General features: G+C 43.4%; 2 protein-coding genes across 9 annotated transcripts; both read left to right on the forward strand.

Annotated features, from left to right (window-relative positions):
- The first annotated feature begins 231 nt into the window (after positions 1-231).
- On the forward strand, positions 232-6,876 carry KRT222 (keratin 222). Of its 2 annotated transcripts, none has more exons than XM_064399986.1 (6): positions 232-387; positions 2,005-2,133; positions 2,842-3,062; positions 3,325-3,401; positions 3,568-3,673; positions 5,000-6,876. In XM_064399986.1, exons 1-6 carry the CDS (start codon positions 292-294, stop codon positions 5,211-5,213), a joined length of 843 nt encoding a protein of 280 aa, XP_064256056.1. In that variant the 5' UTR covers positions 232-291; the 3' UTR covers positions 5,214-6,876. The 2 variants fall into 2 exon arrangements, with proteins under 2 accessions (XP_064256056.1, XP_064256057.1); XM_064399987.1 differs by having other exon boundaries at positions 285-469.
- Positions 6,877-9,797: 2,921 nt separating this feature from the next.
- On the forward strand, positions 9,798-25,464 carry SMARCE1 (SWI/SNF related, matrix associated, actin dependent regulator of chromatin, subfamily e, member 1). Of its 7 annotated transcripts, none has more exons than XM_064399979.1 (11): positions 9,798-9,942; positions 10,671-10,721; positions 11,244-11,287; positions 14,199-14,303; positions 16,544-16,624; positions 17,728-17,859; positions 19,359-19,530; positions 21,196-21,368; positions 22,375-22,476; positions 23,008-23,218; positions 23,956-25,464. In XM_064399979.1, exons 2-11 carry the CDS (start codon positions 10,715-10,717, stop codon positions 24,165-24,167), a joined length of 1,239 nt encoding a protein of 412 aa, XP_064256049.1. In that variant the 5' UTR covers positions 9,798-9,942; positions 10,671-10,714; the 3' UTR covers positions 24,168-25,464. The 7 variants fall into 7 exon arrangements, with proteins under 7 accessions (XP_064256049.1, XP_064256051.1, XP_064256054.1 ...); XM_064399981.1 differs by having other exon boundaries at positions 23,959-25,464; XM_064399980.1 differs by lacking the exon at positions 9,798-9,942 and adding an exon at positions 10,107-10,262.
- Positions 25,465-26,781: the final 1,317 nt, after the last annotated feature.

Consider the following 26,781-nt stretch of genomic DNA (forward strand, 5'->3'; position numbering starts at 1 on the left):
TCCTTTGCTTTCTCTCTCTTACCCTCACATTTCTGAGGTTATAAAACCCCACAGTTACAGCGTAACAAAAACCATTAAGACATTGATATATTAATTTCAGCGCTGATTTAGAAATAGTTTAGTGCTATGCTTTGCTGCATGAACCTGCTGCCAGGACGGGCTGCCAGGCCCTGAGCCCCCCGCGCTCCCCAAAATGGGCCGCTGCCGCTTTAACGGCCCCGCGGCCGCAGCCCCGCGCCGCCGGCAGCGGAGCCGGGAGCCGGGGAGGATGGGAGGAGGAGGAGGAGGAGGATGGAGCCGGCTCGGCTCCGCCGAGAGATCAGGGCAAAGTATGAATCGCTCATCACCCGAAATCAGATAAAGGCCGTCAGCTCAGCAAGGACGCAGGTAATGCCTCCTCACAGCCACACACCTTGCAGAGTACGGAGCCATTCCCTGGCCGTACAGTTCCTCCCGCAGCCTCTATGAGGTACAGTAATTCCTTTCAATGCAGCAGATTTTCGGGGAAGGGACGTGGATTTTACCGCAGTAAGATGTAAACTAGAAGAATCGGAAATAGATTTTGTCAAGGGGATGGATTCACGCTGAACGAATGCTGTGTATTTCATCAGAATGCTTTTCTGTCCCTGCAGCCGGGCTATGCTGGGATTTAAGGGATGATGACATAGGCTGTAAGAGGGTAACCTCTAGCTCCATGTAGTTATCTCAGAGGAAAAAAAAATCCTGAAGAGAATCCTTTTATCTACAGCAATCTTTGCCATTTTTAGCCCCCTAGTAGAGTACACTGTACCTCTGCAGGAACTATTTTCTATTGCTCACAGTAAAAACTGTGTTTTGCTCTTCAGCAAATATCAGTTGTTCTCTCATACAGCTTGATTAAATGTTACCAACACACTATGCTGCTGTTAGGGATTTACATACAAACAGCTCTAAACCCAGCTGAAATCAAACGGCAAAACAATTTTGAGCCACCAAATGTAAAGAAATTCAGGGGGAATGAGGTATTCTACCACCTTGTAGTCAGGTATTGCAGGAATGCCAGAGGTTTGTTTTAAGGACAGGCCCGAGCTGCTGCAGCCTGGCTGATCCAGCAGCAGTGCCAGACACACGGCAGCTGCACACCCGACACGGAAGCCAAGTTTATCTTGGTGTTGGCACAAAGCAGCCAATGCACATTGGTTTGATCCCGTCACACAAATTCTGCAGTGCCCAGGCAAGAAAGGGGAAGCAAAGAACATTGGGGGGGGTCACTTGTGGATGAGACAAATGGAGAAATGTACAAAAATAATCATCTGGTAAAGTTGCAATAGGTCAGTATGTACAAGGGAACAAAACCCTTATTTTCCTTGGTTCATAAGACCTGAATTAAAGAGATTTTTTTTCTTAAGAGTCAATGTCATCATAAGAACCTGCATAAAACAGTAAAATATGCAAAAGGACAAGTGCTGTTTCAAGGGCTTAGCACTTGCAGGGAAACTCAGAATAAAAAAGAAAGAGAACTTCTGTAAGCCAAACAATGATTCTGGAAGTTACATGCAGGAACATACTATCAAAATAAAAGACAAATCTAAATCTAAAATGACCCCACAGATGATCAAGAGTGGTTTAAAAAATCTACCTTTAACAGGATAAAAGGAAAAAAACCCTGAAATCAAAAAAGCATTAAAATCAAAGCACTTTATTCAAACTTGGAAGCTTGAACCATCTGTACCTCCTCTAAGCCCCTTTACTCCAGAGGTAAGGTCTCAACACAACTGGGTAATTTGTATGAGAATTCCTCTAGGACAAAGGTGCCAGGGATAGGGATGTGGCCAACCACTTCCCATCAAACAGTGGGATAAGGGCCTTTGCTCTACACACTACAGAAAATATTAAACCCTCACCGTGAGCTTTTACACATTTATACATCTCTAACAAAAATTCCAACCAGACTATTTTATGTGCCAATTTATTATCATTATTCTAATATTTTTAACATTGTTCTCTTTTGTATGTCCCCTGCAGTCAGAAGAAGGTACAAGTAAAAGAATGGACAAAGATGCAGAAGCACTGAAGGCAGCCAGGGCAGAACTGTGCGAAGCCCGGCGGCAGTGGCACCACATGCAGGTCGAAATCGAGTCTCTCCACGCTGTGGTAAGAGCCAGAAATGAAACCTGAAATCTCACAGAAAAAAGGAAGTCTTGTCCTTGATGTAAACTATCCCACAGTCAATTTCTGTGACAGTCACAGCCACCATACTGCAGAAATTCCTCATTTGGGCGGCTCCAGCTCCTCACAGAGCCCTCGCTCACGCACTGACCCAGCACCTGCTCTGGAGCAGGATCTGCCTCTCCAGACACACGTGGTGTCCTGTTTTCACTCCTCCCAAGCACATGTTTGCATGATACTCCCCCACCAAGCTCCTGGTCATTCTGCCTTACCAATTCACAGCATGTTTATGACCTTTTTTAAATGTGTGGACCAGATTTATCAATTCATTTGGGATAAAATGTCAGCCATCTGCTCAATTCAGTAGTACAGAAAAGCTCCAAGAGCACACAGACACTTTACACAGCACTGAGCTGGACATTGTTTAACTGCAAAATCAGACACCTGTAACCTCAAGGCAGTGGATTGCTGTGCAAGACACGGCTACGCTTTCATCTGATTTTAAATTACCACATATTTTACTAGAAATTTTCTCAGCCAAAGTATTACTGTGAAAGTTTTACTCCTGTTCTTAAAGAATAATCTTACAAGAACTGATGTAAAAATATACAGTTTGTTAATGAAGCCATGTACGTCTGTAACATCTTTGCACACAAACTTTCCAAACCTTAAAATATGACTTAAATTTCACAGGAAAAGGGTTTGGAACGTTCGCTGCGGGCCACGGAGCAGCAGTACCACATGCAGCTACAAAATCTGGAAGGTGAGATTGAATGCTTGGAGAAAGAGCTGTTGGAAGTGAGAAGAGGAATTGAGAAACAGCTTCGAGAGCACGAAATTCTCCTGAACACGAGGATGAAGCTGGAGGAGGAGATAGCGACGTATCGCAGTCTGCTGGAGCAAGAAGAGAGCAGGTACTCGCTGCTTAGAGAAACAGATCTCACATTTGCCTTCCATTTCTGAAGGTCTCAAATAATCAGAATTGTAAATCCATGAACTAAACATTAAAAACTTACAGTATAAAATCTTAGGAAAGGTTTCATTATAAGGTAGCTTCGCTGAGTGGGGAGTTTCTGGAGCTCAGTGTCTCACACACGTGGCAGAGCAGCAGTTAGGAATTAAAGTAATTGAATAGTACTAGATGCCTGTAATTTTTTTTTATTTTTTTTTTTTTAGGTTCCGTTGCTCAATACCTGCCCAGAAGGATGACAAAAAACCCAGCACTAGCAAGATCACCTTTACGCTGCCTTCAGGTGAGTTTCAGGCACCTTCTCCTTAAGGGATTTTGGCCCTAACTGTTCACAACTACTGACAAACTCCTGAATATTAAAAAAGGACCTTTTCCAATGCATGGGAAATACCTCCGGGGCCTGTGTACTGCCCTGCATGCTCACTGTATACCTGCATATTCTTTTACAGAGGATGTAAAGAAGCACAAACCAAAGAAGGTGGAACTGATGACAAAACAAGCAATCCTAGACGGAAATATCATGAAGGAAAGTGCTGAAGCTCATGGCACTGTACAGTAAGATAAACAGGAATTTCACAAAATAACAATTGGAAGGAAAGGGTGGAGCTTACGTCTCAGTAGCTTTGAATTTTCCGTTATTTGCTATCTGTTATTGTGCCCACATAGCCCAGGAGCTTCAGAATCACAGTGAGAGCTGCTGAAGGTGCACTGAATGGCAATGTTTAACAATACATTACATTTAAAAGTTCTTTTTATTAGCATTGGCTTCACAAGCAAACAATATCATTCTGGTGCTTCTGATTTGTAATTTCTATTTCTGTTAAGAATGAAACTATGAATAATTCATCTCACTAAGGCTGAAAGCAAAGAGCCCAGACCACATTTGGGAAGTCCCTCTGGGGCATATTTATGCACATAAATTCAGGCTCAGCTGCTCCAACTTGCTCCTTGGAAACTCCTACGTTTCCCCAAACAGGGGAGGGAGAGCCTGGCTCCCAAGTAGGCATGTGAGAGTCTGTTAGGATGTGTTATTCACCTGAAATTACTTTAATAGTATTGGATTGCCTCATTTTTTTTCCCCCTCCTGCTCTTTTAGCTTTTTTGTAGACTAATTTAATGTTACCTTTAAACTTACTGTAGTGGGCCATTCCTAGCACTGAACCATAATCAGCTGCTGAAAAAATTAATGTAATCACAAGGTCCACCAGCCCCACCCCACAGGTGACATTTATTTTTGTGCATGAGCTTTGTCCATCACACACTCAGATCTGCACAGAGCTACTCTGCTGGGTGCAGTGGACTCAGCTGGGGGAGGCCCCAGAGCCTGACTTTCAGATCTGAATCCTGACACACACATAGAGAATTGAATCGACAGGATTTGGGTGCCTCAATATTCCTGGATCAGCTGAATTTTCAATTCTCCCTGTTTTACTTCTGCCCTTTTTTCTCTTTAATGTAATATAGCCCCACATTCTGAGGTTTGAGTCTCAACTAGATTTTCTCCTCCCTATTCTGAAGGTTTTCAGATGCAGGAATTCTGTCCTGCCCACTACAGTACTGAGGTTTCTTGCAAAATTTTTGAGCTTGGATTCCAAACTTTCTCCTTGGAAACAAACTGCCTAAAGTGTTTGGAGCAGTGGTTTTGTAGCCATGTCTACCTAAAAGTACAAAAACAAGAACATAATGAACCCTCACCCTTTATTTAGCTTCTTTAGAGAATGAACCTGGAAAAAAAAAAAGTCACCACTGCTATCTCAGTATCATATAAAATAACTCAACTCTTTATGATGCCATTTCTCTCTCTGTTTCAAAAGCAGTTCTGAAGATAGGTAACTAATATAGCCTAAAAAAATCATAAATACATTTTCTTTATTGTTTCAGGACAGAAAAAGTGGATGAAGTTATCAAGGAATGGGAAGGCTCTTTCTTTAAGGACAACCCTCGCTTAAGGAAAAAGTCCGTTTCCTTGCGTTTTGATCTCCACCTGGCAGCCACAGAGGAAGGCTGTTTGCACACAAAAAAGAAAACCCTCCCCGACATCGAAGTCAGGCTGGTGATGAGGAGATCCTGCAGCATCCCATCCATCAAACCTTAACCTCAGCCAATTCCCTCAAAGTGCATCCAGGCGGGCTCCGGAAGTGAGCTGCAGATGGACTCCCACGGCTGCTGGCTGCTGCAACCACAGCATCTTACCAGGCATCGGATCAATACAAGAAAACCATTTAAGTCCTTTAAAAGAAAGAGTGAACAGCAAGGGGCTTCTGATTCCATGAAACCCAACTTCTATGGTTTTATACTCTGGGTGCAGCCCTTTCATATTCTCATGGTTGTTGTTTTGTAGAATTTCACCAAATATTACAAAAATTAAAGTAGAACTTTATAGTTTGACATATTCTGCCTTTGTAAAAGAGAACTTGTTTTCTCTTTCCAAAACTGAGAAAAGCCTATTTGCTTCTCTTAATTATTCAATATTCCATTCATATAATGACTGGTGAATCCTTGCAATAATTTATATCACAGCTGTCATACTTCTAGAAATATATTTTAAAATAATACTTTCTAACAGCAAAAATTACATGTGAAAATACTCTCAAAATACATGAACTATTAACAAAGAGTTTTCTTTTAAAAGTGGCTAGTATTTTTAAATTCCTTTTTTTCAGGCAACAACTGAGCAAAAATGTCTTTCCTCTACGTCCTTATACATCCATTTTAAAAGTGTTGTTACAATCCAGTGACATTTTAGCCATATTGTTCAACTGATTTTGAAGCAGTAATTCCCCCTGAAAAATCAATCATTTTCTTATGTGTCCACACACACCTGTACTACAAGTCTCTTAGCCAAGGCAAATGAAATTACTCTCTAATTGTTCAAATGGGAGGAGTCATTTGAATGCTGGTATTCCATTAATTTTGTTTATAATAACAATGTGCATTAAAATATCTTCTTCTGCCAAACACTACAGGTAAGTGATGCTGTTGATCTAGTCCATGTGACAAGTCACTGTTACACCAGGGTACAACTGTTACTACTTCAAATTGACTGGGCAATATAAGGGCTACAAATTCAATGTACAATTCAACCAGACCCCTTAAGTACCCCCCACTCCTACCCAAAGTAGCTGTGGGCAAACACAAACCCCAAGAGAAACCCTGCACCGGTGCACAGCGGAACAGCCATCCTCCTTTAAAACCCTACAGGACAAATTTCAAACAAAGACTCAAACAAGATTGTCTGAAGCTGAGAATGTTTGTGAGGATTCTGAAGAGGATGGATGTCACAGTTCCCACTGGAACGCTGGGATTGCTCAGAGCCTGGAGAATGCACACACAGGATTTGCTGGATTACAGCAGCGTGTAAAGGATTGATTGCAGTGTCAGTATCTGCCTTATTACTTATGGCATGTGCACAAAAGTGATACTGCAGATTCTTTCAGAGTTAATTTATGCTTCCATCCTTTGTTCATGGTAAGAACAATGCATCAATATTGCCCTGTCCTGTCTGTACTGTATCAAACTTGCTAATTATCCTTAACCTGAATCATGAGCTGATGTTGTTACCATTGAGTACTCGGCATCCTGAATGTATCAGCCTGCTCCTGTATTTTCACTATGCAGCTTTTTTTTGTGCTTAGACTCTGTACATTTTACAATACTTGAATTTAAACTAAGTTTTAATTGCTTTAAGGCACTTTAAACAGGGATACGAATTTACCAAAGTAAATGATAGTACTACAATAAAAAAGTATTAAAATGGAGTTTGTCTATGCATATTTTGTGTGTGTCAGTGTCTTTTCCTTAAGCTGAAATGAGTAAAAGAAAAATGCAAAATAAAAGTGGCAGATAGGAAAATCTGTAGTACTGTAACAACTGTTTTCTAAGATCCTCTCTGCAATTAGAAAGACAGAGAATCCCTCAGAATCTTCACCATAGCATGTGAGTGTCCTCCTGCTACAAAACTTACTCTTTTTTCCTGGTAAATCCAGTCACCCTGGCTGTTTTCTTCACGTTTATCAGTATTTTCCTGACACTGACTTCAGCAGCTTCTCCTACTCTAGGCCTGGTTCAAGTGGGCATTCTGGTTTTAACTAAGACTTTCACTCCTTTCAGCAAGTATCTATTTTTGCATTATTCACAAATTCCATCTCTCAAAATGTAAAGAACTCTCTTTTGTTCACAAAGTAATGAACTTCCACAAGTGTCAGCGTGAACGCCACACGGGCACCAAAATAATAACATTTCACCCTCATTTTTAGGTCACTTTAAAGCTGAATTTTAAAAAAATTAACACTGAAGCTTAATACTGTGGCAGAGAATTCTTCATTTCTGTGGTTCTAATTAAATCCAGACCAGCTGAGCCTCTGCCAAGCAGCACCTGCAAACGGCTGATGTAAAAACAAGTTTTATTGTCTCAATCTACTTCCCAGTGAATGTCTGTCCTCATTCCAGAGCTTATGAAACTGCTGGTAATTAAAACAGTTGGGTAAGAATTAGTTTTTACACCCCCCCTGGTGAGCATGGTGCAGTATAAACAATTCAATTAAATCAGTAAAACTACTTATATATTGTACAGGATATTAAAATTGTACGCTGGCAAAACCTTTCACTATCATAAGATGGAATTGAGTAGGAAATACAAATTAGGAAATACACTGATGGCTTTGAAAACATATAATGATTTAGAACTATTAGTGTGGAATGTGAGTTTCCATAAATGTACTTGAACACCAAAATAAACAATTCCATTTTAAAAATAAATACATTTTAAATAATTAAAATTTAAATTTTAAAGTTAAATTTAAAAATAATTAGCAAATATCTCAAATTTTTAATTTTTAATTTAACTCTAAATGCAATTTACACTATCAACAACACCATGTTATTAATAAACCAGAAGTGAATGTATGAAACTTGGGGGAAACCTAGTCAAAAGCAGGGGAGAAAACAAGTTCTTTTTCACCTCTTACAAGTATTTTCTCACCTTTTCTTTACCTTTTCCTGCCCCGGTGAAGCTGGTGAACTAGGGTGATGTATTTTGCTGGCTGAGGAATCTTTTCAACTCTTGCTTTAATATCAAATTGAAGTCACAGATTATTCTGCTGCATGGCAACAAATGTCCATTGTGGGTACAGTCAGCAGAATCTAAGCAGATGAGGGCAGAGCTCCTGTGTCTTTATTTGTTCATGAAAATAAGTGTATTTAAGCATGAAAACAAACTGAGCCAGTGGAACTGCAGGCATTAAGAAAAATGGACCCAACTTGCAGCATGTTCAGTTAGTTTTTCTTCTTTTCACCTTCCACCATCCTTTTGGGTCAGGCAGGTGCCATTCCCCTCGGCTTTCCTTCAGATCCACCCAAATTCTCCTTCATGAATGTCTAGAAATACATCTTACTGGCCACGTGAGAGCACTTCAATGTCAAACATTCAGCATCAAACTTTCAAGTTTCACTGCCAAAGGTTTCATATTTAATTTAGCCACCTTGGTAATTTGCAGTGTAAAAGGCTCTTAAAGCTGAATGCTGAGGTTTGGAAATCCTCACACCCTCAGAGCCACACGCTTCACCTTGTTTGATATTTGCGAGGGTTTTACCGATGTGTGATAACTTTGCTGATTTCTGCAAGGAATTGTGGACAATTTCACTGCTCCCGGGCTACTGGGTAATTTATAATCCTGTCTGATTCAGCAGCAGAGTGTTCTGAGTTGGTCAGGCTGATTTAGTTGACAATTATCATATATTATCATATTTATTATCCGGGGTCCATCTCGCTGCCTTCAAAGCCATCCCCTTCCTCTGACATTCTCGCACACACCGGCACCTTCCCGCTGCCCTCAGAGCTCATCGTGCTCCACTCAACCGCCGCCATCCCAAACAGCCCTTTCGGCACCACACTCTGCACCGACCAGCACCCCGCGGCACTGACGGACGGTTCACCTGCCTCCACGGCTGCTTTTATGGGATATTATTCGGGCTCGGACACGACCCCGCAGCGTTTTCCGTGGCCTCACAGCAGCCCGGGGACTGGGGCGCTGCAGGGGCCGCGCGTGAGGGGAAAAAGGCGCCGGTCTCCCCTCAGGGGCAGCGCGCAGCCCGTGAGGGGGAAAGGCGCCGAATTCCCCTGAGGGACCGCGCGCAGCCCGTGAGGGGAAAAAGGCGCCGAATTCCCCTGAGGGACCGCGCGCAGCCCGTGAGGGGAAAAAGGCGCCGAATTCCCCTCAGGGGCAGCGCGCAGCCCGTGAGGGGAAAAAGGCGCCGATCTCCCCTCGGGGCAGCGCGCAGCCCGTGAGGGGAAAAAGGCGCCGATCTCCCCTCGGGGCAGCGCGCAGCCCGTGAGGGGAAAAAGGCGCTAAAGCGCAGCGGGCACGAAGCATCTACAGGCTCTCCCTGCGCGCCCGTTCTGCGCCGCAGATTCGCCAGCGGCAGCCAGCACTCGGGGCACCGTGACCGGGGCTCCCGGCGCGGGGAAAAGGGACGAGCGGGTGTTGGGCATTGCGGGTCTGGGGCGCCTCGGGAGCCCGGCTGACGCCCCGTGAAGCAGCGCCTTCGTGCCGCTAATGGCGGGCGGGGCCGCCCCTCGCGCGGCGCTCGGGTTGCATCCCGCAGATTCGCCACGGCCCCTGGCATCGCCGCCGTCCCGGAGCGTGCGGGGACTGCCCTGGCCCCTCGGTGGGGCGCGGAGCAGCCGAACAGGCTCCCCGCCATAGTGAGTGCGGAGTCCCCGGTGGGTCGGGGCCGGCGTGTCGAAAGTGCGGAGCGGAGTGCGCAGGCGCCGTCGCCGCCGCCCCGGCCCGTGGGAACAAAGGGAGCGCGGCCGCGCCGAGCGGGTGAGTGCGGGGGGCCCGGCGGGGCTGGCCGGGGGGCCCGGGGCGGCCCCGGCCGCTCTCCGGCAGCGCTGCGGGGCTCGGGAGCGCCCTCGGGCCCGGGGAGGGAGCGGTGGGGCCGAGGGACTCCCCCGGTGGCCGCCTTGGGCCCGCTCAGGCTGTGCTCGATCTCCGCGAGCCAGCCCCGTGTGCGAGCCCGGAGCACGTCGTTGGTAGGGATTCTGGAGGAGGTTGCTGCTGCTGTGGCGTGGTTTGAAGAGAAAAGCCGAAAAAACACTTTGTTACAGCGGTGTTTGACGCGCTGCCGGGCTCGGTGCTAAAAGGTTCAGCATTGCCTGTCAGACCGCAGCTGTGGGGCTGGGTGGTTGTTTTATGTGTCCTGTAAAGGAAATACATCATTTGGTATTTATGTATTAATATCAGATTTCTGAAACAGTGAGTGTAAAATAACGGGATATGTACTTTTTATTCCTTACAGCACAAAATATATTTATTTAGACCCTTTAATATGAAGGTGACCTAAACCTGTGTGCTCTATTTAAGGCCAGATTCCTTGGAAAGTCCATTAGGTTTTCAAAGAGATAACACCTTGGTTTCTGAAAATGCTTTTGTCTCTATTCCAAAATTGACAAATTTTGATAATCACTGGTATCAATAACAATCGAGGCATCAACAGTCTGGTGGGGGGAAAGGCACAACACTTACTAGCGTGGTCTTCTTTTGTTTTGCAGAAGTACAAATATAATGTCAGGTGGCTGAAAATTTGACTATCAAAATGTCAAGTAAGTTTTTTTAAAAATATTTCTCTTTCTTTAACTTTGATGTTTTACAGATCTGGTTCCACAGAACCTGTATGTGAGATGATGCCATTATTCCTGGCAGTAAAAGAAATTAGCAAGTGTAGTGACTAAACTCTTGGCCTTAAATCGTGCTGTGGCTGATTTCTGGCATATTGTTTTTGTAGGAAATCCAGATATCACAGCTTCTGAATCCTGTTGGACTGCATTTTTGCTTTCCTTCCATGTAATTGCTGTGCATATAAATGAATTTCATATTCTTCAGTCTTGTGCTTGAATAAAAGCCTGGGACTAGAGTAATGGGGAGATTTCAGTTTTTCTTTCTTTTTTCTAATGTTGCTTTTTGCTGTTCGATGGCAAAACGCAAAGTCTTGCAGAGTAGAATTTGTTTGTTTTTGTAAAATCATTTAAAAATGTTGGCCGTAGAAGATGCCTTAAGAATTCGTTCAGATTTAAAAAAAAAAACCAAACAAAAACAAAACTGTGCTTGCATTTATATCTTAACAGAAAGGCCATCCTATGCCCCACCTCCCACCCCAGCTCCTGCAACCGTAAGTATAGTGATTTTTCTCATTAACACAAGGCCTTTAGTAACTTCCCAGAACAATAATTGTGGAGTTGCATCGCCTTCCTGTATGGGAAACACAATATTAATGTGATATGACCTGTTTAAATTAATAGAATTCTTTCTTGGGAATTTTGGGAAAGAGAAGCTGAATAAACTTATTTTGCCCTTAAGGCTGGATCTCGCAGACACTGAATTTTCTGTGAGCAGTCACTTGTCTCAAATGACTCACAGTGAATTGCAGCACTACTGGAATAGTTAAGAATCCACTCATATATTTGATTGTAAAATGTCCTGCTCAGCCTGTGCCCAAATCATGGGCAGACAGTGCATTTTTCCACGTTTCAGTTGTACTGAGCTGCTTTTTTTTATTTGCATTTGGGTGGAATGCAGGATTGTGAAACATCCTGTTATATTAGGTCAGAATAATGAAATGCTCCTGATGCCAGTCTTGCATTCCTTGAAATCACTGGTATTTTGGAGTCTAGGGCATGGGAAATATTTTACTTTCTAGTAAAGTGGCATGCCCTGACACTGAGGAAAACATGAAGAGGAGCTTTGAATCCTGCCCAGTGACATTCCTGGATGTACAAAGGTGCTGCAGTACCAGTGTGCTGTGGGCAGGAACTGTTTGAAAGTAAATGCAAATCTTTGGTCACATTTGTGGATAGTTTGGATTTTAGGACAAATCCTTTGTACAGAAGATTGGCAAAAAAAATTTCACTATAGCATCTTTTCTCAAAGTGAATTGGAAAACTGTTACCCAGTAGTGTATCCTTGATCTCTGATGGAAGTTAGAAGGAATGTGATCCTTCAATTTTTTTTTATGCCATACTTTACAGGAAGAGGCTTGAAAATTTATATAATACATAAATACAAGTTATGTTTTTATAAGTTTACATGAATAAAACTTGATTTGCATAGTTTGCTCAGAGTTTTCATTTTGCACACAGCAAAGTAGATCTGTTAGAAGGAACATGATGGATCCACTCTGACCTCTGGATTCCTGCATCGAGAGCTGTGCATACACATGTGATTCCTTTGGGATCTAGCATGGATACAGATGTTTAATGGTTCATGTTGCTGTGGTGCAGTCCTTCAGGAGGATACATGAAGCACATGCCAGGACTGCAACCAGTGAAATGCACTGCCTGTTTTACAAGCATCTTTCATTTTGTATTATATTTTATACAGTCCTTCACGTGATGGTCTGTGCTCTGCTGATGCAAGTCACAAAGTAGCCAAATAACCTTGCTTGTTCTTCCACAGCCAGTTCCAGGTGCTGCAGTCAACAAAATCCCAGTAATTCTCAAAACTGCAGTACTGTACCTGAAATAAAAATTCTCCATGTGATGCAAGGTAGTTCCTGGTAACATTTAAATCCTGTCTTGCAGAAATAAAGAATTAAGCAGACGGAGATTACAATTGTCACCTGGTTTTATTGAAGAGGTGTAGTTCAACATATTCAAAGCCTGTTGTTATGGTAATACAAAAAACTGTACTAAAACAGTGCCTTGTGAAGTAGTGAGTGTGTGTCATGAGCCAGGCATACAGATGAGCACATCAGCTGCTGTGACTGAGTTAAAAAGCTTGGCAATAAAGTCTCTGTTGAAGACTGACTGTTAAAGGATAATTTTCCTCTGCACTGTGTGTTTAGAAATAAACTCCTGCAGTGTCTCTGCATTGACCTGAAACCTTCCTAGTTACTTCAGTCAGCTCCTAAAACACTTCTGTTCAGTGTTTGTATGTGTCATACTTTGGTTCTTAGAGTCCTGAACTTACTTGTCACATTTTTATAATTGTACTGTGGAGCAGGTCCAGTCAGCAAGTCCCCGTGAAAGACTTCTTGGAATGTTTAATAGGGCTGCTGGAGAGTGGGACACTGTGGGAATGAGATTTAAATGTCTGGAAATACTCCCGGCTCTTGTGAATCCTCATGGAATCATAGAACCACCACAGTCAGAACTTAATCACAACTACCATTAACTAATCATAACTACCATAGTTGATCTTTTTTTCCAACGAAATCTGACTGGGAAAGGGGGAGATAATGGAAAAAATAAATTTATTTGAGGAGGAGAATACAGGTAACTTGATGAAACTTGAATGTCCATTGCTAAGTGAGAAGGGAATGCAAAGAATCAAGATTTTTTTTTTTTTCCTGTGTGAATGAGGTGGGAACAAATCAAACCACTTTCATGAATGAATGAAGATGTATTGATTAACTTCTGAATTATCTTGGATTTGGTGATCTGTTCAAACTAGTTTAAAGTTTTTAACTTACAGGTCTTGCTGCAGATGTAGAGTTCCTCAGCTCTGTCAGTCTACAGCCTGCCTTATAACAGAGGGATGTCTCTGGGAATTGTCTTCAGCCACTGGCAGTGGAGCACAAATGGTGCTTTGAGAGTTTTCCTCCCCTGCTCTATTTGTTGGGAAGGCAGAATTCTGGGAAGAAAAGCAGGCAGGGATTTTCATTGGTGTAATAAACGTGGGTACTGGGGATTTCTGCCCCATCACTGGGTGCTGTGTTGCCCAGTTTTCACCCTTGGGAGACAAGAGTCTTCTGAATTCCTTGGTGGCTTGTGTTGGAAAACTTTATTAGCCATGACCTGAATTTACAGAGTACTTGTTCAAATGAGTTACACGGTTAATAGAAATAAAATCACCAGTTTCAGACAGAAATTTGTAGTGACACATTTGCTTAAAAGTCCTCTTTCCTTACTAGGTTTATACTGGAGTAAGTTGTGTGTGTTGGGAAGACACCAACTGCTACACCTCATTGCTTGTTTGAATTCTGGTTGCTTTTGCATGCCATATTGCAGTTCATTTTCATTTCTGTGTTCTCCTCGTTTGAGCTCATTTCTCATTCGTGTTTTTGTCTCATTTGTTTCCATCAGCAAATGCCCAGCACCCCAGGGTTTGTGGGATACAATCCATACAGCCATCTGGCCTACAACAACTACAGGCTGGGAGGGAACCCGGGCACCAACAGCCGGGTCACGGTAGGAGAATCAACTATTACATCCTCCAGCAAGCACCAGGAGCTGACCAGAAATGGCTTTAGGGTTAGGTTCTTCGGAGTCTTGGCTGCTGCCACTTCTTTATAAAAAAAAACCCAAAAACAACTTCTGATTCTTATTCCTCACCTTCCCCCCCTTCCCCTTCACTCTGAAACCTTTTGCAGGAAAATGGGTTTTTACTCGATAGGGAAAACTGGTAATGGTGTATGATGCAGACATCCAAAAAGACAGACTTTGGTCTTCAGTGACCACTGCATGCATAGGAAAGCTTCTATAGCTGGGTATGAAGTTTTGGAGGGAGGGAACTGCTCCTTTTGCTGAGGTTCATTGGTACAAAAATAAGGAAGAACATTTTGCAAGCTGGAGATCATTAGTAGTCGTTGCATCATCCTGTTGAGCCATGCAAGAGGTACAGCCCTTTATTTTTCTTTCTAATCTTAGTCTGGTAATAACTGCACAGTACCAAGTTCAGTCATTAATTTTTCAACAAAAGTGTGATGTTGATAATAAAGTAGAATCTTCTCAGCTCGTATATGTGTCAGTGTGTGGGAAATGGATGTTACATTCATTTTTCATGGAGTAAACAAAGTGAGATGGAGACAAGTGATGAGGGAGGTGACAGCTGCTTTCAAACATGAATCAAGTCCTAGCATTGTATGCAGTTAGGAAACAAAAATAGACAGTGGAAATATAACACTTTGATAACACAACAGAAACAGACTAAATCCCTGATATTTTCTTAAATATCTCACAACTTTAAGATTTTTCCATGTAGAACTTTGTACCTCAAAACTTCTGACCAGTTTGGAAGGTGATACAAAGATTTCTCAAGGACCAAATACATGGTGCTTTTGAAGAAGTGTAGTCTTTTTATGCCTCTCACAAACCTTCTTTCAAACTTAATATATGAAGTTCATCTATTTTTTTAAAGCATTTACAGAAAGGACCTTCCCTAAAAGCTGGAATTGACTGTCCAAATGGATACTTTGCTTCTACAAGACTAAGTCAGGTTTTGTCTGAGAACTTCCATTGTTTCTGTATGTCACAAGCATACACAGCCTGCTCTGCCATGCATATCCCAGTATATGGATGGTGTCTTTAAACCCCTCTTAATTTAAAAGCATTAAACAGTTTCCGTTAATGTTTTTCCAACCCATCTGTATGTGTATCTATGTATACATTTTGGTAATGCATATACCTCATGCACATTATTTATACACAGTTCTGTATGCATTGTTCATAGAGCTCCATAAATTCAGCAAACAAAAAAAAAATAATCCTATCAGGAGGAAAACAGTATTGAACGTTTTGGGCTACACCCAAATATTGATCTACAGGCCACAGCCCTGAAAGATCTTGAACCTGCTTTGTATTTTCATGTAAATACTCCCACTTAATAGAACTCCTGGCATGTGGAAGTGCTGGAGGGTTTCAGACCCTGCAGTTAGCAGGGGCTGTGATGTCTTTGTACTGCTTTAGGAGCAAGCCCTGTCAGATGTTCTGTGGGTTGAAGGGATGCAAGGAGACCCAGCAGCTTTCCAGCAGCAGCATTCAAGCTCAGTAGCCTTTTGTGTGGTGCCAGCACAGTGTCTGGCAGCATAAAGCCAAAGAAGACAGGGCACAGGAGCACGTTCCAGGCTAATTGGGACAATTCATTAGAGCTTGGCTACAAGTAGAGCACATATTTACCTTTTAGCTGCTTAGAGTTGTTTTCATAAAGAGTCTGTTAATTGGCTCCAAATTACCACTGACAAATTTTACAGGAAAATAATTACTAAAATTATTTGATAATGTCTCGAACTTATTGTTTTTAAACTTTCTTCATATCTTTTTTCACGTGTACGGTAGCCACATTAAATTTGTCAAAACAGATAAAATAAATTAGTCATCAGAAGTGAGAAAAAACAGCCTGCTGGGATGTTTCCATGTCAGTTCCTAAGCTATCTAGTTCAGTTTTAAAAACATGGAGCCCTTTTGAGGATTTATCTAGTTACTGCTCTGTAAACTTACAGAGAAAAGGACAAACTTACATTGGAAATTATTCCTGTGAGGACCAGCTCTAGCTAGTGCTTGTTCACTTACAGACTGGGTGATTTTTCTGGTGATGTTGCTTGCTTCTCTTGGTGGGGGTGTGTGAATGCACAAGTGTTTTCCAAAACTAGTGCGTGTAGAAACTGTTCAGCGATCCCATTAACGAATGGATTTATCCCATTCTTTTATAGGCTTCCTCTGGTATTACCATTCCAAAGCCCCCCAAACCCCCAGACAAGCCCCTGATGCCCTACATGAGGTACAGCCGGAAGGTGGGTATTACAGTGTCCATCAGTAATAAAGTCAGTGTTCGTTTGTGCTAACAATTAATTGCTATGATCTTAGTTTCAGCTTCTAAACGTTGACTCCTAACAGCCTGCGCTCTCTTAAGGGGATGTAAAGTACAGAGTCTGCCCTGCAGAACAAAGGCAGCAGTAGTCTGGTCACACAGTTGCCAATTTCTGGGGGGAAAATTGCTAAAATGCTAATTCCTACCACTGTCTGCTGACAAGGATCCACCCCGCCACATTCAGAAGTTCCTGTGACTTTCTGACAGAACTTTTTTATATAAAGGAAGTATTCCTTGCGTTTTCTGGGCTTGGTGCAGTGCTGTAGCTGGACTGAAGAGTAGCAATGAGTGGACTTTGCATGTTCTCCTTCACCACCCTAGCCCGTGGCAACGTTTGCTTCGCTATTCTGAGAACTGTTTGACAGAAAGTAGGAGAGAGAGACTCTTGTGGAGTCTGGAATCTGATGGGGCATGGGGAGGGCATGGCAGCCTGGCTGAAGCAGGTGAGCCAGAAGGAATTTCTTCCACTTCTGGTAAAGTATCTTTACCAGCATGTCTGTCTTAGGCCAAAAAACATCAACACACACAAAAAAAAAAAAAAGTCAAGTGGCGCAGCAAGAAATTACACTGGCAGCTCTCCTTTTTTTTCCCTATAAAGTTAGAAACCTTTTTGGTGGAGTCAGAACTTGTTGGAACTCAGATTGATCAGCAAGACTGAAATATTGTGAAATGTTACATTCTGATCTGAAAAGCTCAGTCTCTTTGTCATAACCTACTGCTGGATGTGTTTACTCAGTAGCATTTTTTTCCCCGAGATGCAGCGATGTTCATTTAAGAAGAGAATTGAGAGGGTTAAAGGCAATATTCCCATGAGACCAAAGCCACTCAGCAATTGCCTGGTTCAGTAGCTGGCTTCCTACTGACTTCCTGCCCCAGAAAATAATCCAGATAGTTTAGCCAGACTCATTCCTAACTTTATCCTGTTTTTCATGGTGATTCCAGAAAGAACACTGAGATGACAATATAAAATGTTTAATTTGGAAGTATTTAGATATCATTAGTAAAGCTCCAGCTGTTTCTGTTAAGGTCTGGGACCAAGTGAAGGCGTCCAATCCTGATTTGAAGTTATGGGAAATTGGCAAGATTATTGGAGGAATGTGGCGAGATCTCACTGATGAAGAGAAGCAAGAGTATTTGAATGAATATGAAGCTGAAAAGGTAAATGGAAGAAATCTGGGATGTTTATTACAGCTGATTCTTCTAGGAACTGGTCTGAGAAGAAAAATTCATCTTCCCCATGCAGGGGTGTTTGAGGCATTCACGAGAGCCCTGTATGTAACTTAAATGGAAGTTTGTCCTGACACGTCTCTTAGATTTTTTAAATAACTGTGCATCAACTGTGACTGGTCAGTTTTTAGACCTAATTCAAAATGAAGTATTTATAATTGAGTGTCGATTTTAACTGTGTAATGAATGGATTTGATTGTACAACATCAGTATTGAAAAGATTGTCTCAACACCAAAATCCTCTTTCAAAACTGGTGCTCTGCAACTACTGCTGTTGTCATGAACATGTTCCTAAGAGACTTCCAGTCACGTGGGGTTTGGTTTTCCTGGTGGAACTCCACGCTGTGGCATTAATGTTTTGTTTCTTAATAGAAAATGCTACCACTCGTAGGGTTTTTCTTGTGCTTTTGTTTTGGTTTTATTGATCTTAATGACAAGAGATGACAGCTGCCTCGTGTGTAGGTTGGTAAGTGTTGAGCACCTGTACAAGACTGTTCTTGTGATTCTCAGGTACAAAGGGAGAATTGTCCTGCTGATGTGTTGTGCTTACACCTGGCAGGCACCTGAGGCTCTGGCTACCTGGTCAAATCTCAGCTGGTTTTATTCCAAGGACATAGAGAAGTACTGCAAAGCTCAGTGCTCTTAGCTGAGAAAAAAAAATCCAGGAGTTCTATTTTTACCTTGGTAATGATGTTTAGATTGTAAGCTCCTTGGGGCAGGGGCCAGCTGGTTTCTGTTGTGCCAAGGCAGAAGGATCCTGGTCCTCACCATAAACAAGCATTTTAAGTACCTTTAACAATATCATAGATTATATCCATTTTTTCATTGGAAATATCTCAAATCACTGTACGAAATCTTTTAAAACGAGATGAAAGAAAGCAATTCAAAGAGAAAAAGTATTTCAAAGAAAGTGAAAATAGTGCTGCTGTCCTGCTGCCAGGAGGAGACAGGAGTCTGGCTGCAGCTTTCTGTGCCATCCCAGAACAGGGATGGGTCAAAGAATGGACAAATCTTAAATGATTTTGGAAAGTGGTTCATGACATACTGGCATAAGGAAAGAGAAGAAATCAAAATCACAGATTTAGTTAGAACTCCAGAGAAATACTGAGAATATTTTGTGTTTGCTAATTTCATTTTACCAGAACTTGATCTTAAATGTTCTGAGGTGTTTGAATTTGAAATCTCAGAAAACAAAGCTATCATAATACTAAAAAGACCTAAGAACCAGCTGTGTTTTTAAAACACAAATGACTATAGAAGTTCTAATTTGTAAAAAAGAAAGACTGAGAGAATCTGATCACTTGTATCTCAGCCAGACGATTCAGATTCAGCTTTATCTGTGTGACCGCACTGTGCGTTCCACAGAGCGCAGCTGTGGCCAGGTGGGAATCACCCAGTGGTGCAATCAAAGCGTGTTGGTCACCTTTCAGATCGAGTACAACGAGTCCATGAAAGCCTACCACAACTCCCCTGCCTACCTGGCCTACATCAACGCCAAGAGCCGCGCCGAGGCGGCGCTGGAAGAGGAGAGCCGGCAGCGGCAGTCGCGCATGGAGAAGGGAGAGCCCTACATGAGCATCCAGCCCGCGGAGGATCCCGATGGTAAGGAGCTTGTGTGCACTCCCAGTGGGACACTCGATGGTAAGGAGCTTGTGTGCACTCCCAGTGGGACACTCGTGGCAGGACAGGCCGTGGAGATGCAGAAAACCAGCCGTGTGCACCTTCCGCAGCGCCTCACGTGGCTTCGTTTCTGCTTTGGTGCTTTAATGCCAGTTTTCATTACCACTTCTTATTCCATACAGCTGACTTTGTTCCCAAAAGTAAGGTGGCACCTGTGGCAAAAGTTATTCCAGCCCTTCTTAATTAAGTGTGAAGTAATGCTTAATAGTTCAAACGAATCAGTCTGCTTACTGCTCCATAATGGCTTTAGCACATGCTTTAGAAAAGGCTTAGATGCCTGATTTAATCTGGCCTGGGTGGAATGTTGTTCTTTATTACCAGAAGCACATAAATCTGACAGGCAGAGTTCTGGTGTGATTAAGAGCACCTGAACTTTGAATGTGTTCAACAACTGTCATTTGAGATTGTTTGGCAAGTGAGGTGCCCTTGCTGCTGACAAGTTGATGAGAAAATTCTGAAAGTTTATTTGACTGCAAGGAAATGCACCCCACCCAGTGGGAAAAGTCAGCCTCACACACCTCATGGCTGCTTTTAAATTCATCACCAAATACTTGTTGAAACCTGAGGGGGAAAAATGTGCTCAGTTACACCCTTTTTTTCCCTTCCCCCTTGTGAAAGCACACCCCTGAGATAAATCTCATAGCAAACAGCACTTTCCCCGTGTGAGGTAATTGCAACATTTATGTAAATATATTTCATGCTGGAATAGCTGGAACATGGAGAGTTGAGATTCTGTTCTGTGCTACCTGAGCAAAGTAGACTCAGGCAGAACCAGCCATTACCTCTTTTTTTGATTTGTTTAAATGAGATACAGTATAACACTTGGAAATAAACTTTCATTTAACTAGTTCTCTTCTTTGGTAGTATCTCCTGGCATGGTTTTCAGCTTAAGATTTCTGTGAATAGTTGGGATAGTCATCTATTCCTATTCCATCATATTCCTATCTCCAGTAGGAATACTTAATGTAAAACACATTAGACCTCTGGACTTTTCTACGTGGCATTGTTCTGGGAGATAATTCATACCTGTTGTTTAACTGTGTTCTCTTTAGAGAAATGCAGTTGCTAATAAATAATCAAATTCTCTTAATACATGACTGTGAATTTCCAGTGGTGAGTAAATGTGTCTCACTGCTTCATGCTTTCAGTTCTCAGTGTTTTAAAAAAATAAGTGGTTTTGATCTGTGCTACAAAGGTTATTTATAGAGGAGTCACTATCCTGCTGGCATTTTGTTCTGGAAACATGATTAATCAGGAATGGGTCTTTGATTTGGTGTATTAATAGTCCCTCTTACTGTGGAAGTGTGGAAAGCAGCAGAGTGAATAACTAGGTCAGTCCCAATTTCAGCTGTGGGAAATGCATGTGTAATCAGCTGTCAGAGCTGTGCCAGGTAAATGCTGCCCTGGCCACACTTTGTCTCCTTTTGTAATTCCCTGATGCTCTGTGTGTGTTCCTGCGAACTTTGTGACATGACAACTACGGGTCTTAGGGCTGGTATTTTAGTTTTTGAGTGGTAATTTGGGTACAGAGTCATTTCAGCTCTCGTTTTGTGGGACCAAAGCAGTTACCCCTTGAACTCCTTGCAGATTACGACGATGGGTTCTCCATGAAGCACACGGCCACGGCTCGGTTCCAGAGGAACCACCGGCTCATCAGCGAGATCCTGAGCGAGAGCGTCGTGCCCGACGTGCGCTCCGTGGTCACCACAGCCAGGATGCAGGTCCTCAAACGCCAGGTTCAGTCCTTAATGGTTCATCAGGTAAAAAGAAAGGATGAGGATGCAGCTAAAACGCGGTGGGGTTGGGCTGGACTCCAAGTCTTTGGATTATTTGGTCACCTACATGACTGTTCTTGCTGGGTGGCAATGTTCTGTGTGCTCCAGGAGCTAATCCCTGGGGTTTCTTGGGAGCTACAGAATGTGAGATTTCACCTTCTGTGCTGTTTTGTTCTTTGTGTTTTTTCCTAAGTGTTAGTTCCATAGTTCTTCATTATTATACTCAACCCTCTGTATGCAGTTTTTAAAGTCTGCTGGTTAATAAGTACTGGTAGTGTTGTGATTTTGGGTACCTGACAACTCATCTTGTTTGTAATGATTCTTTTTTTTGAAGTAAATTGTCCCTATTCTAACGTTTTTTGCTGAAAGTTAAATTTATACAAAATACATGGTGATGTCACACCTGCTTGTTTCACCCAGCTTTGGCCACATGCCTGTGTTTCCCAAACACTCATGTTACCAAAAGAACCCTTTCAGCATGGCCAGTGTGTGTGTGGGTGAAGCGAGACCAAAATTAGGTAGAGATTTGTTGGGGTTGTTTTTTTAATTACAGAAGATCTGGAGGATGGAGGGGATGGTTGTCCTTCTTTCCTGTGAATTGTGGTCTTTCTATGTTAGAGACCATAATTGATGTGGAGAGTGTGTCTGTACCTGTGAGCTGTGTATATAGAGGCCTGTGGGATATGTATACACAGACCAGAGGGTGCAGAATAGGAAGGAAAATGTGCAGATTTGATTCTGGAATCTTCACCTCAGGTAGACAATGTTTCATTTACACTATACTTGAACTGCTGCACAGACCCATGTACTGTTCCTACTTTTCAGTATGAATTTTTGAGCTAGTGGGTATCAGAGGCAAGCAGAAGGATGTTTACGTATTAGACCAATATTTAAAAATAAACCCATATGAAAATTTGTATGCTTAGCTGTACCTTTGCCCAGTTTTTAGGTGACTGCACAGTGAGGTTCTTCCTGTTTGTTTCACTTCCAGCGTAAGCTCGAAGCTGAGCTGCTGCAGATTGAGGAGCGTCACCAGGAAAAGAAGAGGAAGTTTTTGGAAAGCACAGAATCTTTCAACAACGAGCTTAAAAGGGTACAGCTCATTTTTCTCACTTACTCTGAGGAAGCTGCTGGTTCCACCGTGGTACAAGTGCTTCAGTTCTCTGTTCAGTTCTGAGTGATTGCCCAGCTGCTGGGGCAGTGCCCTGGTGTGGGTGGTAAAAAGCACAGGATGATTTCCTGCTCCTTCAGTGACCTTTAGGGGCACATTGGGCCAGTACAGTTTAGAAGTGCCTCCAGGCTGGGCTGGGTGAATTCACTCAGAGCAGCTGGAGGAAGGTGGCCTGAAGCCACTGTGGAGGGCACACTGCTCTCCTTGGCTGTGCTCAAATAACAAGTTTTAGGTTGTTTATTTATTCCCTCTCCCCTTTTTTTTTTCCTTTATATGACTCTATCTCCCTCCCTAGTTACTTTCAAGATAAACTTTGTAAAGTCAAAAGGACTGTGCTGTGTGTAGAAATAATGAACTTGTCATTGGGGTTTACTGATCATTTATTTCTCAGGGTAACTGCGGTAGTAAAAGGGCTAAAGTTTTCCTTTGTTTTGTTTTGTTTTTAATTGCTAGTTATGCAGTTTGAAGGTGGAAGTGGATATGGAAAAAATTGCAGCTGAAATTGCTCAAGCTGAGGAACAGGCTCGCAAGAGGCAGGAGGAAAGGGAAAAGGAAGCAGCTGAGCAAGCTGAGCGCAGTCAGAACAGCCTGGCAGCTGAGGAGGAGCAGGCAGCCAGCAAAGGGGAGGAGAAGAAGGAAGAGGAGAGCACTCCAATGGAGACAGGTAATGCATCTGAACATCTGCTGCAGAATCCTCCAAGGATCAGCATTAAAGGGTCTCTGAGGAGAACAGTTCACTTTGCCTTGGTGAACACAGGCATTTACTTGCTTCTCATTAAATCACTCATTTTTAAAAGAGGAGAGGATAAAATCCCACAGAGCCCCATGTCATGCTTTGTGTGTGATCTCCCCAGGGAAAAAAACATTAAACCTGAAGTTAGACTTTGGTTAAATGGGAGCAACTGGGGGTGTTTCCTTGTCCTAATGTCAGTGTCCAGCCAGGATGATGCAACAGCAATGCTTCCTATGCAGCTCTCAGGCAAATTTTCTAGCTGCTTTGTGCTCTGGACAGTGGCAGTAAGAAATGCTGCTGGATTCAGGAGTCCCAGTGACTAGCAGCACATCAGTGAGTCACTGCTGCAACAGCAGGAGCATAAGGAAAGAGGGGCCAAGGAGTTTGAATTCCAGTGCTTGTGCTTTAACAAGGAGCATGGCTTACTTATGACTGGAATTCTGAGGTCAGGCAGCTGTGGCTGACATCAGGATGCTGTGGCAGGACCATATATGTCCTCAGCACTGAGAGATCCCTGAGCTGTGCCTGTCCCTGCATGTTCTAAGTGACAGAAGTGACTGCTATGGAATACTCGGATTTATTATAGCTTCTCTTTCTTCCTAAACCCTAATTGCACAATCTAAATAAATACTGGCGTGTAAGTGACACTGAGAAATACATTTTTCCAGAAGAGCCTCACCCAGAAGAGAGCACAGAGAACCAGCAGAACGGTGAAGAAGGAACCTCCACCCCAGAGGACAAGGAGAGTGGGCAGGAAGGGGTGGACAGCACAGCTGAGGAGGGAACCAGCGACAGCAACACCGGCTCGGAGAGCAACAGCGCCACCGTGGAGGAGCCGCCGGCAGACCCCAGCGCCGAGGAGGGCGAGAAGAAAGAGTAACAGTCACTGACTCAGCTCCTGTGTCTCTGTAATGAAGTACTGTTTGATTTCAGAACGTGCTCTGCGGCTGTTGTACCTTCCCTGCCTCTGTCACTTGTCTCCAAAGGATGCCAGGGTATCAGTGTAGCAATGTGAAGGGGCCTGTAGAGGTACAGGGTGTCCTGCAGCAGGCAGAAAAGGAACCTCATATGTCTAAACACAGTGTGGAGAGGTGCTTGTATCACTTGTATTTTTTCCTTAGAAAGACACCATTGGTTTTGGTTTCTGTATGAGAAATCAGGCCTTCTCCTTTTCTTCTGGTGCCATGGACACGGTGGCACTTTTGCCCAAAGGCCCTTCCTGCCCCTTTGTGGCACAGGTGTCTCACCTGTGCTGCAGTCCTGGCCTGACTGCACAAGGAACCTGCTCCTGGCAGTGGCACTGGCTTTCTGGAGAGGCTGGAGTGTGGCTGAAACATTCAGTTCTTACTGTGGAGCAAAGATCTGGTGCCTGCCCAGGGTGTCCCCTGGAGCCTCTCCTCACCTAACAACTCCAAAGTCCCCTGTGTCCCACAACTGCTGCACTGCATGTCAACAAGGGCAATTTCTGCTGCAGCCTCCCCAGTCCATGCTTTTAAAGAAAGCTCTCAGTCCTCAGGGGCAGCTCCAGAGTGAGGCTGAAAGTCTGGGGTTTTGGGGGTTTTTGGTGTAACTTGTTTTTCTAGAGTAGCTGCTCTGCTGTGGTGGAAACTTGCTCTTGGTCTGTGTGTGGCATGTCAGGAGATCCAGTTCCAAAGGGCTCAGTGTAGTCTTGCAGGAAATGACACATCGTGAGGGATTTTTTTTTTTCTGTGGTGCAGGATTCTTTTCAACAGGCTTTTGCTTTTCTTTCCCAATTAACTCCTTTATTTGCTACCAAGAGACCCTGGTGTGGTCTCAGCCAGAGACCTGGCACAGAACAGAGCAGGAGAGTGTTTAGACACGCACATGTTCTCTGAGCAGACAGTCACTGATATGGCACAAATGGTAAAAAACAGTAATTTTGCTTGTCATGAGCTTTCAGAACCTCTGGAGACTCTACAAATGTACTGAAAAGGCCATAATTTGCCCTATATAAGCAAAACCCCACAAATAAATACACTGAGTTGTGGCAACAGCCATGGGCCACTTCTTGACTTAACAACTGAGGGAACACATAATGTTTCAATGAACTGATGTGTATTTGCAGAGCATTGGGTCTATCAGATGGTGTTTTTTAAATCCTTTTTTTTTAATGGTCTAAAAATAATAAAATCCAACATGTTTGGTTTTTTTTTAAACTCACAGTGGTCTGTTCTTGTCTTTTAAGGTAGTGCCAGTGTTTGGTTCAGATCTTTCATCAGCTGTTCTCCATCTCAAGCCAGAGGAAAATAAGCACACTGGTTTTTATTTCTTACAAAGCACCAGCTGCTGGCTGGACTGCAGCCCCCCTCCCTCCCCCAACCCTGTGGGGCCCAGGTGGGGTTCCACACCTGAGGTGCTGCAAACCCTTGTTGTGCAACAGCTTTTATCTGCAGCAGCCCTGGCTTCTGTAGGCCGGGGATGCTTTTCATCTGCTCCAAATTCTCAAGGTGTATGTAAATAACTAATTATTGGCAAAGACGGGTGTGTGCAGCTCAGGGTGTGTACGTGAAGGAGTGGGTGTTGTCTTCACGAGTGAAATAACTTGTCCAAGCACATGAGAACGTGAAGGAATGCCCATGGGAGCACTGACCAGCCCCATGGTGCTTGGCAGAGGTGCCTAAAAGGTTCAGGAGCATCAGGGAGCCAGCAAAGGAGAGGGACAGGCTTCGGGAGAAACCTGGCTCCTGCAGCAGCCCTTCCTCAGAGCAACTTCTGGTGAGCCCTGTGTGCTACAGGTCCTCAGTGGGATGTTCTTGACAGACCCTGTGGCCACCTGCAGGTCCCCAGCAGGGCCTGGAGCCTTTCCTGCCATGAGGAAGAGCCCTCCTGCTTTGCTGCTGGCCCTGCTGGAGCTGTTTCCTTTCCCCACTTCTGGGGGCTGAGGTGCAGCCATCCCCCACGGGGTGCTGAGAGCTGGTGAGTCCCTCACGCCCCCGGGGGATTGAAGCAAAAAGGCAAATCCAAGCCTTGCAACGTGCGAGGGAGTTGTTTTCTTTAGTTTGTTTTTCTCTTCAAGAAAAACCAGGGGGTTTTGAGTCTGACTCAGGCATTGTGACCTCTGACATCACCATGGTGCTGCTTCTGGTTTGCTCTGCAGGCAAAGGTTCTGGTCTGTGTTGGGTTGTTGTCAAAAATATGCTTTTATCTCACCACAAAAACACACTCCGTAAAAGTTATTAAAAAGCCAGGGTTAAAAAAAGAACTGATCTCAAAGTTTTTTGTTGGTTTGGGGGTTTGTTGGGGTTTCTTTTTTTGCATTTATGTAATTATTAGATTTTATCACCCCAAAAACCTTCTAACCTACAAAGCTGGTACACAGTAACGGGTACATAGCAAAAAGCAGGCCCAAGGGGTAAGTTTTGAAAGGGATTTAGATGTTAAAATATGAAGCAGGCATCTTGTGAGGTTGTTCAGAAATGATTCACCAGGTAAAGTGAACACAGAGCACAGGCCCCCGAGAGCTTCATGCACCC

Source organism: Passer domesticus, chromosome 27, assembly GCF_036417665.1.
Source record: "Passer domesticus isolate bPasDom1 chromosome 27, bPasDom1.hap1, whole genome shotgun sequence".
In the NCBI taxonomy this organism is placed as follows: domain Eukaryota; kingdom Metazoa; phylum Chordata; class Aves; order Passeriformes; family Passeridae; genus Passer; species Passer domesticus.

Bases quoted from the DNA above. Each gene is read 5' to 3' on its own strand.
- KRT222 (XM_064399986.1), top strand. From the start codon at position 292: ATGGAGCCGGCTCGGCTCCGCCGAGAGATCAGGGCAAAGTATGAATCG. The intron at 388-2,004 runs GTAATGCCTCCT...TGTCCCCTGCAG, and splicing joins TCAGCTCAGCAAGGACGCAG to TCAGAAGAAGGTACAAGTAA. The intron at 2,134-2,841 runs GTAAGAGCCAGA...TAAATTTCACAG, and splicing joins TCGAGTCTCTCCACGCTGTG to GAAAAGGGTTTGGAACGTTC.
- SMARCE1 (XM_064399979.1), top strand. The intron at 17,860-19,358 runs GTAAATGGAAGA...GTCACCTTTCAG, and splicing joins ATGAATATGAAGCTGAAAAG to ATCGAGTACAACGAGTCCAT. The intron at 19,531-21,195 runs GTAAGGAGCTTG...AACTCCTTGCAG, and splicing joins GCCCGCGGAGGATCCCGATG to ATTACGACGATGGGTTCTCC.